The sequence below is a fragment of the Jatropha curcas genome, chromosome 9 (assembly GCF_041381405.1).
Source record: "Jatropha curcas cultivar XTBG-Jc1 chromosome 9, XTBG_Jcur_1.0, whole genome shotgun sequence".
In the NCBI taxonomy this organism is placed as follows: domain Eukaryota; kingdom Viridiplantae; phylum Streptophyta; class Magnoliopsida; order Malpighiales; family Euphorbiaceae; genus Jatropha; species Jatropha curcas.
In genome coordinates this window covers 14,870,143-14,890,591 of record NC_143159.1, presented here as the reverse complement: position 1 = coordinate 14,890,591, position 20,449 = coordinate 14,870,143, and the positions used below count along the sequence as shown (strand labels likewise).

General features: G+C 35.3%; 1 protein-coding gene across 1 annotated transcript; it reads left to right on the top strand.

Annotated features, from left to right (window-relative positions):
• Nucleotides 1-15,125: 15,125 nt before the first annotated feature.
• On the top strand, nt 15,126-15,822 carry LOC149493686 (uncharacterized). The gene is made up of 2 exons (XM_089726306.1): nt 15,126-15,425; nt 15,610-15,822. The coding sequence occupies exons 1-2, from the start codon at nt 15,126-15,128 to the stop codon at nt 15,820-15,822; spliced, it is 513 nt and encodes a 170-aa protein (XP_089582432.1).
• The last annotated feature ends 4,627 nt before the right edge of the window (nt 15,823-20,449 follow it).

The following is a 20,449-nucleotide window of genomic DNA, read 5'->3' as shown; positions in this document are numbered from 1 at the left end:
GGATTCGGGCTTTGTTGGGCCTACTTCTTTTGACGCACCTTTAAGGTACTAGGCTTGCGGTTGGTAGTAATGTTAATTCTCGGATGGATGCACCTAAATCGCATGGTTTAGGCTAGATCCACCGTCAAACTTAACACCAGTACCGTAGGGTAGCATGGGTAGAATGAGGTGAGAAGAGAGAAATGCGAATGAATGCAAAAAATCCTAGAAAGAAAAGGAAAGCAATTAAACATATACGGACGATTAAATTTTCCAATGGCTTTCTAACCAATTTTATTTTTTAGAAAACATAGGTTTTTAGAGTTAATTCCTAATCACAACCATCTAATTTAAAAAAATAATCGGGGATTAGTGGTTGTATCCCCAGTGAAGTCGCCAATCTGTTTTCGCCGAAAATCCCCCCGAAGGACTCGAAAACATCCTTTTAGTGTTTTTGATGAAATATTTTTATTTGGATGCGATGCCGATAAATCATTCTTATAAACAATTTTGAGTCGCCACCCATTGTTTGGGCAATGGGACCGTTTTTATAAAAATGACTCCATTTTAAACCCAATTTTGTTTTAAGGCCAAATTATTTCAAAAGGACTGGTCAGGCGCATCAATGCAATTCTGGGTAAGGGAATTGGGTACGTCGCCCCGTTGGAAGCCGACGCCCGGAAAAACTGGCCTCTATTATTAACCTATGATTTCTAATTTATTTTAGTTAGAAAAGCCAAAATATTTATTTACTTAAACCCAACCCAAATAAATTGGACCGAGTTCCTATTTGAAAAATTATTTAATCGTCCCAAACAAATCTAATTATCACATAACAATTATTCAAATTAAAGCAATTAAATCAAAGCAATTAAACCAAATAAATAAAAAGACCCGCTCTTGCCTTATGGTTCAAGGCGGGCGACAAACCGAATCAAAAATATATAATGGAATAAATAAATGACCCGCTCTTGCCTTATGGTTAAAGGCAGGTAACAAACCGAATCAAAAATATATATACAGATCGAATGAAAAATTAAATCCATAAACCAATAAAAATTCATACAAATAATAAAATAATAAAATTCATACAAATAAATATATATAATCACATTTTAATATTTTAAGCTTAATTAAATTATAATCTGTTCATAGTTGGGCATTCTCAGATTTATTGAAGAAATTAAACTTTATTTTTTTACAAAATTTATATTTTTTTTGTTATTATTTCTGGTACTGTTCATTGATGAACAAATAGTTACTGTTCATCAATCGTTTCTGGGAAAAATAATGAATAGTATATAAATAGTGTGTGAACAGTGTTCTGAATAGTAGTGAACAGTGCGTAAATAGTATCAATTTCTGGAAAATTAAGAACATTTACTGTTCATCGATGAACAACCAGTTACTATTCATCGATCATTTCTGGGAAAATTGATGAACAGTTACTGTTCATCGATGAAGATCTATTTATTTTTGTCCAGAATTCATTTTTAAGTGATTGTTTACATTATTTCTTGTTCAAATGTAATTTAAGGACACATTAAATGGCCAAATATGAACAGAATATAATTTACAGAAGCTTAAAATATTAAATCACAAGAACATGTTAAAAAAAAACAAAAATATGTAAAGAAAAAATACAAAAATGTTAAGAAAATTACCTGAACCTCAGATTGAGGATTGTAAATGGATCAATGTCCAGAAGCTTTGTTTCCAAGGATTGATGTGTTTTTTTTTTATCTTTTAATTTTTTTTTCTTTTTATGGTTTAAATCACCTAAAATTGATATCTAATGCCAATTTTCCTCCAAATTAACTCACAAGAGTTTCTAGAGAGAATGTGGCTGCAGGGTATTTTTTTTAGGGTTTTTTTGGATTGTGAAGTTGTGTAGAGTTGTGTAGAGAAAGAGATGAATTTATAGAGCTAGGTTAGGACTGTAGCTACAGTAACACAGCTACTGTAGCACGCGTCTTTATTATTATTATTATTATTATTATTATTATTATTATTTATTATATTTTTTTTTTATCCTTGGATAAAAAGGCTTCTAGACAGCATTAACCCATTTATCCTCGTGTCCTCATCGGATCAGGCGGGGCATAAAAAACACGCATCAACAGGAACGAAAAATCCACGAGCCAGCCGGCATCGGTGGCTCGGACCGCCCGACCGGGCGGCTCCAGCTGCCGGGCCCGAGCCGCCGAAACAGTCCATTTTGCCTATAAATAGTGGCCCCGGCACTCATTTCAAGACACTCAGTCTGTGTTGACGGACGCTCCTTCTCCCCTACGCTCCTTGCGATTCTTTATTGTTTTTATGCATTTTAGTTTAGCTTTATCGCTTTCTTGCTTTGTTAAGTGGTCACTAAATTTAAATTAATTAATATTACCTTAACGAGGAGCTTAACCTGGAGTTAAGAAGCGGTCGACGATTAAATCAGGTACATGAACTAAACTCTGCCTATTTAATTTTAGCACTTCATGCATGCTTCTCTTCTACTCCTAATAATTCTACAACTGCATAAATGCATTCACGTCAATCATTAGGCAAACAAACTGCCTCAGTTAAATAATTTAGGCTAAATGCCCGATTAATCAATAATCGTGGTATTAAAGCCTAAATTCGACGATATTGGCTTAAAATACCTAGTTAACCAATAACTATGGTGAAATTGCCTTTATTTCGAACAAATCCGGCTTAAGTCCAATTAATCAATAATTGTGGCTAAAAGGCCTTAATTAAACACGTTTTCCTGGCAATAAATTGCCTAAATTGCAAATCAATTAATCACTTTTGGTAAACAAATTGCCCATAAGTGAGATTGATCTTTTTTTGGCGACAAATCGTTTAAATCAAAATTTTGGCTAAAGGCCTTCAAATAATTACTTTTGGCAAATAAATTGCCTTAAATCAATCAATTTTGGCGACAATCGCCTAATCAACATTTTTTTTGGCAAACAAACTGCCTTAATCACCCATTTTGGCTAAAAGCCTTCAAAAAACCAATTTTGGCGACAATCGCCTAAATCACATCAATTTTTGGCAACAAATTGCCTAAATCAATCTTTTGGCTAAAAGCCTTAAATCAACACTTTTGCCAACAAATGCCTAAAACATCAATCAATCAACTCTTTGGCAAAATGCCTAAACAAAATGCACGAAGCATACACACACTCATGCATTAAGCATACCCACTCAAAGCCCTTTTAAAAAGGCCTATCGAACTACGTTGACTTTGATCTTCCATTCAAATGGAAGTACGTAGGCACGTTCGGGATTTAACCCTGAGCGGCAAGTCAAAATCACATAAACATTTCAATTGGTCCAATTACCTTGCAAAGCATTCATTCATAGGTTAGTTCATCAGCATGACATAGTCTCGGGATCCACCTCGGGTTCGTAGACCATGCCTTAAACATTGGGATAATTAATCTAGTAAGTAGGTTAATTAAAATTGGAGTCACTTAGGGTTTTTTCCTAGTTTACCCTAAAATAATTAAACAAGGTGCCGACTCATACATTCACGTGCATTTCTGCCCTTAGTCACCATGCATTCGTATGCCTGATATTTGGGGTCGGGGTTCACAGGTCAAGACAACATTTATGACGGAATTTGGTACTTTATGCTGTCGGGTAATGTCATTTGGCTTAAAGAATGCCGGAGCTACTTACCAAAAGGATGGCAACTACATTATTTCATGACATGATCAATAAGGAGTTAAAGGTGTATATTGATGATATGATTGTCATGATGAAGACACCAAAAGAACATCTAGTAACCCTGGAAAAGTTCATGGACAGAGTGATTAAATTCAACCTACGGCTGAACCCAAAGAAGTGTGTATTCGGGGTGAATTCCAGAAAAGTGGCTAGAATTCATAGTGGGACCTAAAGGAATAGAGATCGATCCAGACAAGATCAAGGCAATCTAAGAGATGGAACCTCCTAAGACAGAAAAGTAATTGAGAAGCGTTTTGGGGAAGATTCAGTATATGAGCAGGTTCATATCAAAGTTGTCTAGAGTATATGATCCAATCTTCAAGCTTTTAAGGAGAGATCAACCAGTAAAGTGGAATGATAACTGCCAAACAGCTTTCAAAAAAAAATCAAGGAATGTCTATCATGTCCCCCGATTTTGTACCCACGAAAGCCAAGGAAACCCTCAATTCTATACTTGACATTAGAAGATGTTGGAATGGGAGCCATGTTAGCAAAGGCTATTGAAGCTAGTGTTGAGAAGGCAGTGTACTACCTGAGTAAAAGCTTCTTCCAAATGAATAGAAATATAACTTGATTAAAAGAACTTGTTTTGCAATGTTATGGACTACCAGACAACATCGACACTATTTTCAATCTTATAAAATAATGTGAACCCCTCCCCAAATATCATCAATGGCATGTGAATGCATGTGACTAAGGAAGAAATGCACGTGATGTGTGAGTCGCCATCTTGTTTAATTATTTTAGGGTAAACTAGGAAAAAACCCTAAGTGACTCCGATTTTAATTAACCTAATTACTAGATTAATTAACCCAATGTTTAAGGCATGGTCTACGAACCCGAGGTGGATCCCGAGACTATGTCATGCTGATGAACTAACCTGAATGAATGAATGCTTTGCAAGGTAATTGGACCAAATGAAAATGTTTATGTGATTTCGACTTGCCGCCCGGATTTAAATCCTGAACGTGCCTACATACTTCCGTTTGAATGGAAGATCAAAGTCAACGTAGGCCTTCTTTGAAGGGCTTTGAATGGGGATGCTTTATGCATGAGTGTGTGTATGCTTTGTGCATTTTGTTTAGGCATTTTGCCTGAAAATTGATTGTTTAGGCATTTGATGCCAAAAATGTTGATTTTAATGGCTTTTAGCCAAAAAGATTGATTTAGGCAATTATTGCCAAAAATCGATGTGATTTAGGCAATTTATTGCCAAAAATTGGTTAGGCGATTTGTCGCCAAAGTGATTAAGGCATTTGTGCCAAAAGTTGGTATTGGAAGTGTTTTCGTCGAAAATCCCCCCGAAGGACCCGAAAACATCCTTTTTTTGTGATTTTTTTGATAAAATGTTTTTATTTTGGATGCGGTGCCGATAAATCGGTCTTATAAACAATTTTGAGTCGCCACCCATTGTTTAGGCAATGAGACCGTTTTTATAAAACTGACTTCATTTTAAATCCAATTTTGTTTTAAGGCCAAATTATTTTAAAAGACTAGTCAGGCTCACCAATGCGATTCTGGGTAAGGGAATTGCGTACGTCGGCCCGTTGGAAGCCGACGCCCGGAAAAACCGGCCTCTAGGGTGACTCTGCGATTCGTGGTCTAACAGTATGATCAGCACTGAATCTCCACTTTTCAAAGTCCTTGGATGTACCCGCTTACTGTAAAAACAAGCGATCATTCTCTTTTTTTTTTTTTTTTTTTTTGATAACATGCCATTCCTACAGCGCTGTTACTCAGGACATCCATATGTGGAAGAAGGAAGTCATCTTTGGGCGAGGCTGTAGTCGACACAGGTTGTTAGTCTCCCCCTTTCTTGAGCATAGGGACTGTGTTCGCTGACCACTCAGGGTAATGCATTACCTTCCCAGAAACTTGCATCTAGCTTTTTCTGAACCACAGTCTTCATCTTGTTTTGCCACTTCTAGTTTGACCCTTCTAGTTTGACCCGCTCCTTTTCCGCTTTACTGGCTTGATATTTGAATCGGTAGGGACGACATGTCCTGTAATCAGCTTATTGATCCCCCGGTATATCAGCCTAACTGTAGACGTTCTTGGAAATCGTTTTTGAGCTCAAGCTTAAAGTCTGATCCGATTTCGATTTTTTTTTTTTGAGATTTTGGACGGTGCTTAGGTTTAAATACAAAATGATGCAATGCATTTATGCCAAATATGCGTGTGGTATAATCAATGCCATGAACATAACAATCAGGAGAAGTAAGAAAACAAGTAATCAAAATTCATTCCCATTGATTGAAATAGTAAATGAAGTTCATTCAAATTGTTCTTAAAGCAATATTCAGAAGAACAAAAAGAAAGATTAAGAGCTTGTTCAATTCATTAACTCTAATGTTTCCGGGTGCTGACTTGCTATGCTCAGGAGGCTGGGTGATCTTCCCGCTATCTATCAAGTCTTGGATGTCATGTTTGAGCTTGACACAATTATCAGTAGAGTGGCCCTTGCACTGATGATATTCACATTCTTGATCAACAGACCTACCCAAAATAGGCCTGGATGGATTAATTGGCAATTTTGACAATACGCCATTTTCGATGCATGATTCAATGACTGTGCTTAAAGGCCTGCCCAAATCAGTGAACTCCCTTTTTCTTTTCTCTTTAACAGCCTCCACTGAGTTGCTACTCCCTGACTGATTTCTAACTGCATGACCAACGTTTCTGTTACTATTTCTGTGGGAAGACCGGTAATTACCGAACCCTCGACTCTTCTTCTTCTCTTTGTTGTATCGGTTCATCTGAGCAACACGGATGGACTCCGACAAATGGGACCTTGGGTCATCATTCTCCGCGAACAGGGTATGCTTTGAAGAAGTAGAATTTGTGGGCTTCAAGGCATACTCTGTCACATGAAAATTGATGACTGGATCTTTTTCTTTCGAAACAGATATCCTGTCCACCTTGTCCTTTAGTTCTGCTATTTGCTTAATCAGCTCATTCTCAGTCGGACTAGCATTATCAGCTGATGCTTGACTACCCAAGGTGTGTTCTGGAGCCTCTCTTCCCTCCACTATAGGCTGATTACTTGAAGTAGGCGGCACTTGGTTCTGGGCTCTATCTTGAGCAAGAGCAGCAGCTATTATTTCAGAAATGGTCCTTATCTGGGCTGGAGAGAAACCCATCTCATTCACAGTGTTATCAGCCATCCCAACCAAATATGAATCAGAAATTGAATCCGAAGAACTTGAATGAATCAGAGGACTAAACGGAGCAGGCTCGGGGATTGGGATACTCCGACCAAACGTTGACCAGGGCGTCAGTGCCAAACTCTCGAGGTGATTTCCCGGGAAGGATCAATTATGACTGATAGATATAAACCCCTGAGTTAAAATGGGTCCTGTATGTATGCATGAGAAAATGAAAGCACATAGGATGAGAAATGCATTTCTAATGTGCTAAAGATCGGTGTGGAAATAAGATCTCGATTTCGATGACTGGAATCAAAAATTCGGTGTGAATAATATGATAATAACTTATTTTGTATTCAAACATTTCTGACATTATCTGTCGTTGACTGTTCCTTTTGGATTTTACAGTCAACTATTTTCACTCAAGTCCCTAATTTTTGCCTTGGAATGAAAGGATTTCCAAGCGGGATATTTTATTTTATTTTATTTTTTCCTTAATTTTTTTGCCTTGGAATGGAAGAATCTCCAAGCGGGATTTTTATTATTATTTTTTTTGTGTCCTTAATTTTTGCCTTGGAACAAATGGTCCCAAGCAGGATTTTTTTTTGTTACAAATTTTGTAATCTCTTGCTCACTTATTTTCAGATAATGCGAGAAATGTGACAATACAAAGGAATCGCAACCCCCTTATAACTCCCTTTTCTTTTGGGTATTGATTCACTATAAGTGATTGCATTATATTATTCATAACAAATTAGAGGTCCACTCTCAAAATCAAGATAAAATGTCCATACCAAAAATTGGCTCTTATTAATGTATGGCTGAAACGAAAATATTACATGATGCATGAATGTCACAACATATGTACAGTTTATAACACATAGGGAACGGGAGTTGGGAAATGCATGCCTTCCAACCTTATTTCTCCCACACACGAATTCTGTTGGTATAAATTCTGACATCTGTTTCCTAGGAATTGGTCTAATCTCGACAACCAACAGGGGGTTTTGAGATTGACGATATAAATTCTCGGAAATGAATGTGACATAACAACAGCAAACAAAATCGGGTACACCTTAGGGGAAGTAACTAAGGTTTTTCAACTATATGCACTGGCTTCAGTCTTATTGGGCTTAACAAAGTCTGGGTTCCGCAAACAGGATTCGGGCTTTTTTATGGGCCTACTCCTTTTGACGCACCTTTAAGGTACTAGGCTTGCAGTTGGTAGTAATGTTAATTCTCGGATGGATGCACCTAAATCGCATGGTTTAGGCTAGATCCACCGTCAAACTTAACACCAGTACCGAAGGGTAGCATGGGTAGAATGAGGTGAGAAGAGAGAAATGCGGCATGAATGCAAGATCCTAGCAAAAATAAAATAAAGGAAAGCGAATAAACAAACGAGGACGATTAAATAATTTTCGAACGGCTTTCTAACCAATTTTATTTTTTAGAAAACATAGGTTTTTAGAGTTAATTCCTAATCACAACCATCTAATTAAAAAATAATCGGGGACTAGTGGTTGTATCCCCAGTGAAGTTGCCAATCTGTTTTCGTCGAAAATCCCCCCGAAGGACCCGAAAACATCCTTTTTTGTGATTTTTTTGATAAAATGTTTTTATTTTGGATGCAGTACCGATAAATCGGTCTTATAAATAATTTTGAGTCGCCACCCATTGTTTAGGCAATGAGACCGTTTTTATAAAACTGACTTCATTTGAAATCCAATTTTGTTTTAAGGCCAAATTATTTTAAAAGACTGGTCAGGCGCACCAATGCGATTCTGGGTAAGGGAATTGGGTACGTCGGCCAGTTGGAAGCCGACGCCCGGAAAAACCGGCCTCTATTATTAACCTATGATTTCTAATTTATGTTAGTTAGAAAAGCCAAATTATTTATTTATTTAAACCCAACCCAAATAAATCGGACGGAGTTCCTATTTGGAAAATTATTTAATCGTCCCAAACAAATCTAATAATCACATAGCAATTATTCAAATTAAAGCAATTAAATCAAGCAATCAAACCAAATAAATAAAAAGACCCGCTCTTGCCTTATGGTTCAAGGCGGGCGACAAACCGAGTCAAAAATATTAAATGAAATAAATAAATGACCCGCTCTTGCCTTATGGTTAAAGGCGGGCAACAAATCGAAGAATAAATCAAATAAATAAAAGACCCGCTCTTGCCTTATGGTTCAAGGCGGGAGACAAACCGAATCCAAAAGTTATATAAATCAATTCAAAGTTAAATACAAAGATAAAAAAAAAAAACCAAAATCGCACACAATTATTATTTAACACTAAACATGCAAATTATTATTAATAAAACATGTAAATTAATCTTAAACATAAATAAATTTACAAACTTAATTCTAAGCATCATACTTATTTTTATTTTCTGAATATGCAAATTATTAATGAATCTACAGATTTAATTTCATTTTTTTTATTTTAAACATAAATTGTAAAGTTTAAATAAATAAACACATAAAATAAATAAACATATAATTAAACCGGATCCAAATATATATATATATATATAAATCGAATCAAAAATTAAATCCATAAACCGATAAAAATTCATACAAATAATAAAATAATAAAATTCATACAAATAAATATATATAATCACATTTTAAGTTCAATTAAATTATAATATGTTCATAGTTGGGCATTCTCAGATTTATTGAAGAAATTAAACTTTATTTTTGTACAAAATTTATATTTTTTTGTTATTATTTTCTGGAAAAATTGATGAATAGTACTGTTCATCGATGAACAAACAGTTATTGTTCATCGATCGATTCTGGAAAAATAACGAATAGTGCGTGAATAGTGTGTGAACAGTATCAATTTCTGGAAAAATTAAGAACATTCACTGTTCATCGATGAACAAACAGTTACTGTTCATCGATCGATTCTGGGAAAATTAAAAAAATAGCTACTGTTCATTGAACAAACAGTTACTGCTCATCGATTATTTCTGGGAATATTGATGAACAGTTACTGTTCATCAATGAACATTTATGTGATTTTTGCCCAGAATCCATTTTTAAGTATTTTTTACATTATTTCGTGTTCAAATGTAATTTAAGGACACATAAAATGGCCAAATATGAACAGAATATAATTTAAAGAAGCTTAAAATATTAAAATCACAAGAATATGTAAAAACACAAAAATATGTAAAAAAAAAATACAAAAAAACGTTAAAGAAATTACCTGATCCTCAGATTGAGGATTGTAAATGGATCAAGATCTCCAGAAACTTTTTTCCAAGGATTGATATATTTTTTTTATCGTTTGATTTTTTTTCTTTTTATGATTTAAATCCCCTAAAATTTATCTCTAACACCAATTTCTCTCAAATCAATTCATAAGAATTTTTTTGAGACAAATCACAGTATTTTTTAGGATTTTTGTCGTTTTTGAAGTTGTGAGATTGTGTGTGTTGTTGTGAAAATTGTGAGAAAGAGATGAATTTATAGAGCTAGGTTAACACTGTAGCACACGGTACTGTAGCACTAGAATACTGTAGCGCGTAGCTACTGTAGCACTAGGACACTGTAGCACACGTTAGCTACTGTAGCACGAGTCTTTTTCTTTCTTTTTTTTTTTTAAATTTTATTTTATTTTATTTAAATCCTTGGATTAAAAGGCTTCCAAATAGCATTAATCCATTTATCCTCGTGTCCTCATCGGATCAGGCGGGGCATAAAAAACACGTGTCAACAGGAAGGCGTTTAGCCAAAAGATTTAGGCAATTTGTTTGCCAAAAGTGATTATTCGGGCGTTTGTCGCCAAAATGACTGATTTAAGGCTTTTAGCCAAAATGAGTTGATTTAGGCAATTTTTGCCAAAAGTTGATGTGATTTAGGCGATTGTCGGCAAAATGATTGTTTGAAGGCTTTTAGCCAAAAGATCGATTAATTCTAGGCATTTTGCCAAAACTTCTGATTTAAGCGATTTGTCGCTAAAAAGTGGTTAATCTAATTTATAGGCAATTTATTTGCCAAAAATTGATTGACCCGTGGGCAATTTGTTGCCAAAATGTGGTTGATTTAATTATAGGCAATTTGTTGCCAAAACGTGATTGATTAAGGCTTTTTAGCCACAATTATTGATTAATTGGACTTAAGCCAGGCTGTTCGAAATAAAGGCAATTAACCGTAGTTATTGATTAACTAGGTCCTTTTAGCCGATATTGTCGGATTTAAGCTTAATACCACGATTATTGATTAACCGGGCATTAAAGCTTAATCATATTTAATTGAGGCAGTTTATTTGCCTAATTGTGATGTGAATGCATTTATGCAGTTGTAGAGTTATTAGGAGTAGCAAAGAAGCATGCATGAAGTGCTAAAATTAAATAGGCAGAGTTTAGTTCATGTACCTGATTCAATCGACGGCCACTTCCTAACTCCAGGTTAAGCTCCTCGTTAAGGGAATTTTAATTAATTTTAATTTAATTTAAGTGACCAATTATCACAACAAGAAAGCAATAAAAACTAAATTAAAAATGCAGAAAAAATAGTAAAAGAATCGCAAGGAGCGTAGGGGAGAAGGAGCGTCCGTCAACACAGACTGAGTCAGAAAAACAGAAGGCCCGGGGCTGCTTTTATAGGGCAAATCGGATTGTTTCGGCGGCTGGGCCGCGGGGTCTCGGCGACTGGGCCGTTGGATCTCGGCGACTTGGTCGCCGGAGCTCGGCGGCTGGGCCGTCGGATCTCGGCGGCCTGGGCCGCCGCCGGTGAGGGCGACCGTAACCGTCGGTGAGGGCGGCCGCAGCCGCCGCCGGCAATAGCGGCTGCCGCCGCCGTGAAGGGGGGGCCGCCCCCGCCGCAGCGGCAGGCGCACTTTCTAGTTTTACGCTCCGGAGGCTTTTCCGGGAGCTCCGCACGTCCAAAAAATATTTCGGGACCAGTTTCGCGATACTCGCGACGTCCCGGACGTTTTAAGTACCATATTGGCATACTTCCGGTAAATTTCCAAAATGGCCTCTGGTCCGATCGAACTGTTTGCAGTCCGGGAAAACTGGCTTTTTGAGCCTCAAAAAATTAGGTATTCACAGCCGACTGCAGCCGCTGTTGCCGGCGGCGCAGCTGTCGGCGATAGCGGCTGCCGCCGCCTTTAAGGGCGACCACCACTGTCGCGGCCGGGAAAACTGGCCCCTTTTTCTTTTTGAGCCTCAAAATTTGAGTATTCACAAATAATAGCAGTATTAAGAATGGATCAGGTTAGATATTTGTATGTGACACCAGCACTAGTGGGGAAACTAGCAAGATGGCTAATCCTTGTAACAGACTGATTTTCTTTTAGTGTCGGTAATAGTGATTTACCGGTCTGTGAATAGGACCATCGGTCCGGGACTTGGTATTATTTTAGTCCAAAAAAATTACTATGCATATTTAATATTTTCTTTATTATTTTTGGAGCATGTTTGTATGATTTAGGCGGGTAGAAAATATTTCATGAATATTATTGGAGAGTTTATGTATTAAATGCATAAGATTTCTAGTGTGGTATATTAAGAAATAAATGAGGAATTATTTTAGTAGAGTTAATTTAATTAATTGGTGGAGTTAAATAAGAAGTAGAAGAGAATTATTTGAGGAATATTTAGAGCCATTGGATGAGATTACTTAGGACTTGATCTTAGCCACACATTTGGCATGAAATTTGGAAGTCAAATTTGACTTTGGCACCTTAAAGTAACACCACAACACTTTTTTCTTTCTTCTTTTCTCTTCTCCACGCCATTTCCATCTCCTTCCTTCTTCTTTCATTTTCTTCATTTTCTTACCTCCTAATTTACCACCAAACTACCTAATTAAATCATAGAATATGACTTAATTCTTAAGAATTAAGTAGTAGAAGTTGAGATTGGTGATTAAAAGCAAAGAGAAGTGAAGTTACCATTGAAGCAAGTAAGTTGTGGTTTTTGAGTTTTGTGAATTGTTAAGTAGAATTTATGGTTTAGACATGTTATTGATGCATCCTATTTCTTTTGTCAAGTTTTGCTTTTAATGTTGATTTCTCATACTTTGAAGAGGTTGGAGAACCATCCTCAAAGGGTAAAGAGAAAGCCAAGGAGTAAGGCTTTCCAAGCTTATTCAAGCTTGTTAAAGAGGTTAGTGCACTATTCCTTTCACTTGTTTAAGTTGTTTTTACATGGTTAGGTTTTTGAATGAATTTTGGGAACTTTATATGTTTGGTTAACTTGCTGAATTTAATGTTAGATATGTTCTGCCGTGGGATTGGAACTCATTTTCGACCCCTTTATACATCCCATTTGTTTCTGACTTCTTCATGCAAGTTGTATCTCTATTTCTCAGCTTTCCAAAACATATTCTTATGTCTAATTCCAATACTTGTAGCTCAACTTATGATTTAAATACCAAAACTGGTTCTGTTATGGTGTCTTACCTGTATATCCGAAATGATTGTCCATTTTGACCACTCAAATGGCCAAATAACGCCTTATTTTCTTCATAAAATTTTTAGCTTTACTTCTTATCTTTCCAACCCTTCCTCTTGTGTCCAATTTGGAGATACATAACTCAACTTATGGCTGAAACACCCAAACTGACTCTGTTGTGACGGGCTACATGCATCACTAAATTGAGTGCCCATTTTGACCACTATAATGACAAGATTAGGCTCTGAGTTATTCATAAAAGTTGTTTCCCTATGTCTTGATACTTCTATCGTTCTAGATTGGTTTCATTTGAGTATTTGGTTAAGTAGGAATTCAAGAAACATTGGACTTGGTTCTGCTTAATCAGGTCTGATCTGTTGGTCTGTGTTCCTAGCTTTTGTTTGCTATTTTACCATTTGATCTGGGCTGTGGTCCCTTCTGAAAATTTGTATAATTTTGTCTTATCTTTCTAATGAATCTGATTTCATTCAGTTTGGAGACCCATAACTCAAATTATGTGTTAAAAACCCAGAAAAGGTCAAGTTTATGAAAATGCTGAAAAGTTCTTGATTTATGTACTTTTATACTATATTAAGTATATATATATATCTATAGTGTTTTGAGTAAAAATTTTGAACTGATGAGTACTAAGAAATGAAGAGGTTTTGATTAAGAATTATTGCTTTTGTGAAAGAATGATTTGGGCTTTACTATGCATGATTGAAACGTGGTATGAAGAGATTGATTTTGTTATTGTGAAGCTATGATCATATGCTAGGGTTATCAGCCCTTATAAATAGGCGGACGCGCTTATTTGTGTGATGGGGTGGTGCTTTCATAGGCCACAGTGGTGCTTTCATAGGCCACGATTGTGTGATGGGGGTGGTGCTTTCATAGGCCACGGTGGTGCTTTCATAGGCCACGAGCATGTGATGGGGGTGGCGCTAACATAGGCCACGATCAAATCTGCTTATGTTCATTATGCATGAGTACGAGACTTAAGGAAAATGAAATTTTATTGTTGCTATAAAAGAATGAAGACATATTTGTATTTATACTCTTCGCATTGCTTTCAAAGTAATTTAATTCAATGAATGCGATTTCGGTATTTATTTGGCTATTCTTGTTAATTTAATAGTTGGTTATTTAGCACCACTGAGTCTTCCACTCAGCGCGTTGATTTTATCACGCGCAGGTTAGGAGCGGAGGGTGTTCTTCAAGACCAGAGGAGTAGCATCAGAGTAGATATCACATTTTGGGTAGGATATTTTGTAAATGGTGATTTTTGGCATGTATATAAATATTGTGTTGTGGAGGTTGGATATAATAAGTTTATAATGTATTAAGAGTTATAATTATTTAAGGAAATAACATCTTATTATATTTTTGGTGTATGATGATTATATATTCCTTGAAAAGAATGTGTTTCGAATATTATGCGTATGTTGATGGATATTTAGAAGTGCTTGTGGTATGTTGTGTTGAATTGGAGTTTTGGGGGTTTGGAGAAAATTGGAAGTGTGTATCTTTTCTTTGTGTGGCAAGTTAATTTTTAGAGGAAACTCTTGAAAAATTTTCGTAGGAATTTCCTTAAAAATTATTTTTGTAAAAATAAAAAAATAAAAGAAAATGTGAATTACTTGCCTCCTTATGAAAATTTAACCACTTCTAATTTGTGATCTAGCTTTAATAAGTGACATAAGATGGTGCTCAGGCACCGATTGTGGCATCCGCCGTCTAGTTCTCCGTGATTGGCCGGTGGGTGTTACAATCCTACTATCAGAATTTGATATTGAATATGCTACGAAGAAAACCGTCAAAGGACGAGCAGTTGTAGACTTTTTAGCAACACATCCAATGGACGATAGAGAAGAATGGGAGATTGACTTTCCTGATGAACATCTAAATCTGATAGAGAAGAAAGGATGGAAGCTCTACTTTGATGGTTCAGCTCATAGTAAGGGAGCTGGAGTAGGCATTTTGCTAGAATCTCCACAAGGAGAAGTTATCTCGATGTTGAAGAGATTACAGTTTCCAATTACAAATAACATTACAGAATATGAAGCCCGCTTATTTGGGTTAGAAGCTCTGATTGAGTTAAAGCTGAAGAAGTTGAGGTTATTGGTGATTCTAAACTTGTCATTGAGCACGCTAATGGTAATTGGGAAGTTAAGGAAGAGATTTTGGTTATGCCAAATAAGCAGAACTTGTCATTGAGCACGCTAATGTTATTGACTACCTGCACATTGTTATTCAGAACTTCAAAAGGGTGACTTTCATAAACACAAGCAGAGTAAACAACCGAGTACGAGATGCCTTTGCTAATTTAGCATTAGCTTAGGAAGAGATTTTGGTTATGCCTAAGAAGCCATTTACGATGTCTTCGGGTAGTATCCCACGTTGTGAAGGCAAAAGGATTATGAATATTAAGGAAGAAGAACAGCCATGGTTTTATGATGTCCTGCAGTGGATGACTAAAAGGGTATATCCAGATTCTGCTACTAGAGACGACAAAGAGCTATACAACGTTGGACATTACAATTTGCAGTTTTAGACGACCAATTGTACAAAAGAATGTCAAATGGGGTATTGTTAAGATGTGTATCAAGGAAAGAAGTTGAAGGGATCATGGAACAGATCCATGCAAGGGTTTGTAGCACCCACATGAATGGAAAACCGCTAGCTAAGAAAATTCTTAGACAAGGTTTCTTCTAGTCGACAATGGAAAGGGATTGTATTTCTTTCATAAAAAGGTGCTTAGAATGTCAAATTCATGGAGACCTAGTCACATTCTGCCTTCAGAATTACATCCTTTTATTTCGCCATGGCCATCTGCAGCTTGGGGAATAGATATCATTGGTAAGATTTCACCGCTTGCATCTAACGGACATGATTTTATAGTGGTTATGGTGGACTATTTCTCAAGATGGGTTGAAGCAGAATCCTTCAAAAACATCGGCGCCAAGCAAATGGCCAAATTCATTAAAAAGAACCTGATCTACAAATATAGAATCCCCCATCATATAGTGACAGATAATGGATTTAGTTCCAAGCAAAAGTAAAGACTTTATTAGAGAAGTATGGAACTGAACATCATAAATCTTCACCTTTCAGACCATAAGCTAATGCGGTAGTGGAAGCCGCAAACAAAAACATAAAAAAGATATTGAGGAAAATGGTAGAAAATCATCATGCTTGTGCAAGTAAGCTTCACTATGCTTTGTGGGGTTGCCGAACAACAGCTAAATCTGTGAATAGGGCAACCCCTTACTCTCTAGTCTATGAAATGGAAGTTGTGCTACCAAGAGAGATAGAAGTGTAGTCGTTGCGCATAATGATGGAATCCAAGATGCCAGGATGTCAATGGGCAGAAAATCACCATCAAGAATTAACACTCCTAGATGGAATGGTCGGTTCATGGATCAGGTATATAAGAAGAGAATAGCTAAGAACTTCAACAAAAGAGTTCATCCGAAGCTACTAAGAGTAGGGGATTTGTGTGGGTCCCGTATATGTATAGCACAACTCAGAGGGGGGATGAATTGAGTTTTTTAAAAATGAAAATAAAATTTAACTTTTAAAACAAAACTCAAAATTCTAAGTGCAGCGGAAAAATAATGAACTTGTGAAAATAAATTATTGATTAGAACTACCTCACAATGTTCTATTTAGAGAAAATAGAAAGACTTTGCAAAGTGCAGCTATCAATTAGAACCGCTTCGCAATGTCTTATTTAATATCAAAACTGCTTTATGACGGAAAGCTATTGTAATTAGAACTTCCTCATAAAGTTTAGAGAATCATAAAAGACTATGTGAGAGACAGTTATTGAAATCAGAACTGCTTCACAAAGCTTTAATCAAGTTTAGAAAACTAATTAGAAACCCAAACAGTGAAAGGTACTTGAAAATAGAAGAACAGTTTAGAACTTGGTATATTCACTGAGTAGAAGTCCAGAGTTCTAATGTTCAGAAAATATAAAGCTTATTTCAGTTTAGAACATCAAAACCATTAACAACTTTAGCATTTCTAAAATATAAATAGAAGTATGAGTAAAATATTTATCAAGCAAAACTTCTAAAAAAAAAAAGATCAACATAGTGATTTATAGTGGTTCGGCACTAACTAGCCTACATCCACTCCCCAAGACTCATCCTGAGATCCTCAACTATGTTATCTCTTTTCAAGGGTAAGAGACAAACCGAAAGTACAAGGCAATAGATCAACACCTAGATCTACCCTTTGTCCCACTAGATTTTCCAAAGGTTTTAGTTAACCTCAACCCTTTCTGTTTTTGGCAGAGTACAGAAACTCAATTCAAGACATTAGAATCTCTCTCACGGAGAAGGTTGCTTGATAACCTATTTCACAATAGCTTCTCACCTAAGCTATTACACAAGTGTTTATCAAATAAAAATCTGTCTACTAAAGATTACAGAATCTAAATAGATAGACAGAAATGCAAATATAAGCATAGGAAAAACAGTTTTTCAAATTAGAAAATCGTTTAGAAAACAGAACTGTTGTTCAAAAGAAGTTGTTATAAAATCTCTTTTCTCTTTTAAAGATAAAACATAAAGTATAAAGATGAAAAGAAATAAGGGGATCTCTTTTCGCCGAAAATCCCCCCGAAGGACCCGAAAACATCCTTTTTGTGGTTTTTGATAAAATATTTTTATTTTGATGCGGTGCCGACAAATCGGTCTTATAAACAATTTTGAGTCGCCACCCATTGTTTAGGCAATGGGACCGTTTTTATAAAAATGACTTCATTTTAAACCCAATTTTGTTTTAAGGCCCAATTATTTTAAAAGACTGGTCAGGCGCACCAATGCGATTCTGGGTAAGGGAATTGGGTACGCCGGCCCGTTGGAAGCCGACGCCCGGAAAACAGGCCTCTATTATTAATCTATGATTTCTAATTTATTTTAGTTAGAAAAGCCAAATTATTTATTTACTTAAACCCAATCCAAATAAATCGGACCGAGTTCCTATTTGGAAAATTATTTAATCGTCCCAAACAAATCTAATTATCACATAACAATTATTCAAATTAAAGCAATTAAATCAAAGCAATCAAACCAAATAAATAAAAGACCCGCTCTTGCCTTATGGTTCAAGGCGGGCGACAAACCGAATCAAAAATAATAAATCAAATAAATAAATGACCCGCTCTTGCCTTATGGTTAAAGGCGGGTAACAAACCGGATCCAAAAAATATATACAGATCGAATCAAAAATTAAATCCATAAACCAATAAAAATTCATACAAATAATAAAATAATAAAATTCATACAAATAAATATATATAATCACATTTTAATATTTTAAGCTCAATTAAATTATAAACTGTTCATAGTTGGGCATTCTCAGATTTATTGAAGAAATTAAACTTTGTTTTTTTTTACAAAATTTATATTTTTTTATTATTATTTCTGGAAAAATTGATGAATAGTACTGTTCATCGATGAAACAAACATTTACTGTTCATCGATCATTTCTGGGAAAATTAATGAATAGTGCGTGAATAGTACCTGAATAGTGTGGGAACAGTGCGTGAATAGTGTCGATTTCTGGAAAATTTAAGAACAGCTACTGTTCATCGATGAACAAACAGTTACTGTTCATCGATCATTTCTGGGAAAATTAATGAATAGTGCGTGAATAGTACATGCATAGTGTGTGAACAGTGCGTGAATAGTGTCGATTTCTGGAAAATTTAAGAACAGCTACTGTTCATCGATGAACAAACAGTTACTGTGCATCGATCATTTATGGGAAAATTGATGAATAGTTACTGTTCATTGAACAAACAGTTACTGTTCATCGATCATTTCTGGGAAAATTGATGAACAGTTACTGTTCATCGATGAACAGCTTCATGATTTTTGCCCAGAATCCATTTTTAAGTATTTTTTACATCATTTCGTGTTCAAATGTAATTTAAGGACACATAAAATAGCCAAATATGAACAAAATATAATTAATGAAGCTTAAAATATTAAAATAACAAGAATATGTAAAAACACAAAAATATGTAAAAAAAAAATACAAAAATGTTAAGAAAATTACCTGATCCTCAGATTGAGGATTGTAAATGGATCAAATGTCCAGGAGCTTTGTTTCCAAGGATTGATGTATTTTTTTATATATTTATTTTTTTGTTATTTTCTCTCTTTTTTATACTTTGATTCACCTAAAATTAATATCTAATGCCAATTTTCCTCCAAATTAACTCACAAGAGTATCTGGAGGAGAATGTGGCTGCTGGGTGTTTTTTTTTTCTAGGGTTTTTAGATTGTGAAGTTGCGTGTAAGAAGTGTGAAAATTGTGAGAAAAAGATGAATTTATAGAGCTAGGTTAGGACTGTAGCAAACTGGTACTATAGCACACGACTGTAGCAACGGCTACTGTAGCACACGGCTACTGTAGCACACGGCTTTTTCCTTTTTTTTTTTAAATTTTAAATTTTAAATTTGTTTATTATTATTACTATTATTTTTTTGTTTAAATCCTTGGATTAAAAGATTTCTAAATGGCATTGACCCATTCATCCTCGTATCATCATTGGATCAGGCAGGGCATAAAAACACGCGTCAACAGGGTCGATAGTAAGTTTTGAGAGATAAAAGATATGATCACTGTATGAATACTCTTAAAACGAAAACTCTTTCTTCCACATTTTTCAAGAATGAAAATGCCTTTATATAGAGAGGTCTGTGACTCTCGTTTTAGAAAGTGAATATTTCTTTTTCAAATCAGAATATTTACTTTCCTTATTTAGAAGATATAGAAATCTTTGTTACCAAAAAAAAAGTCAACATTTTATCTTTTTGGTAAGTAAATAAGAGACGATCTTTCTTTCCTTTAAAATAAAGATTTTCGAAAGCAATTATTTGAAAAATATTTTCCGAAAAGATTTTACTTACCAAAACGAATTAAAATAAGATCTTTCTTCGTTTTAGGTAAGAAAATAAATCAAGATTCTTAAAAAATTTGTTTCCAAAAATGAAGTACATAAGATCTTTATTCTTGTTACCAAAATTGCTAGGGACAAAGTCTCTTTGATTTAGGTAATTTGAATATTTCGAATCTTAAGAGAATTTGAAAATAATTTTTAACGTAAAATCAAGGAACGAAAAGATTTATTTTGAAGAACTATTTTCGAAAAATAATTTTGA

What these genes read in the sequence shown, in the direction of transcription:
- LOC149493686 (XM_089726306.1), top strand. Translation starts at nt 15,126, where the DNA reads ATGGACGATAGAGAAGAATGGGAGATTGACTTTCCTGATGAACATCTA. An exon ending in TGTCATTGAGCACGCTAATG is followed by an intron (nt 15,426 to 15,609) that starts GTAATTGGGAAG and finishes GCATTAGCTTAG; the next exon opens with GAAGAGATTTTGGTTATGCC.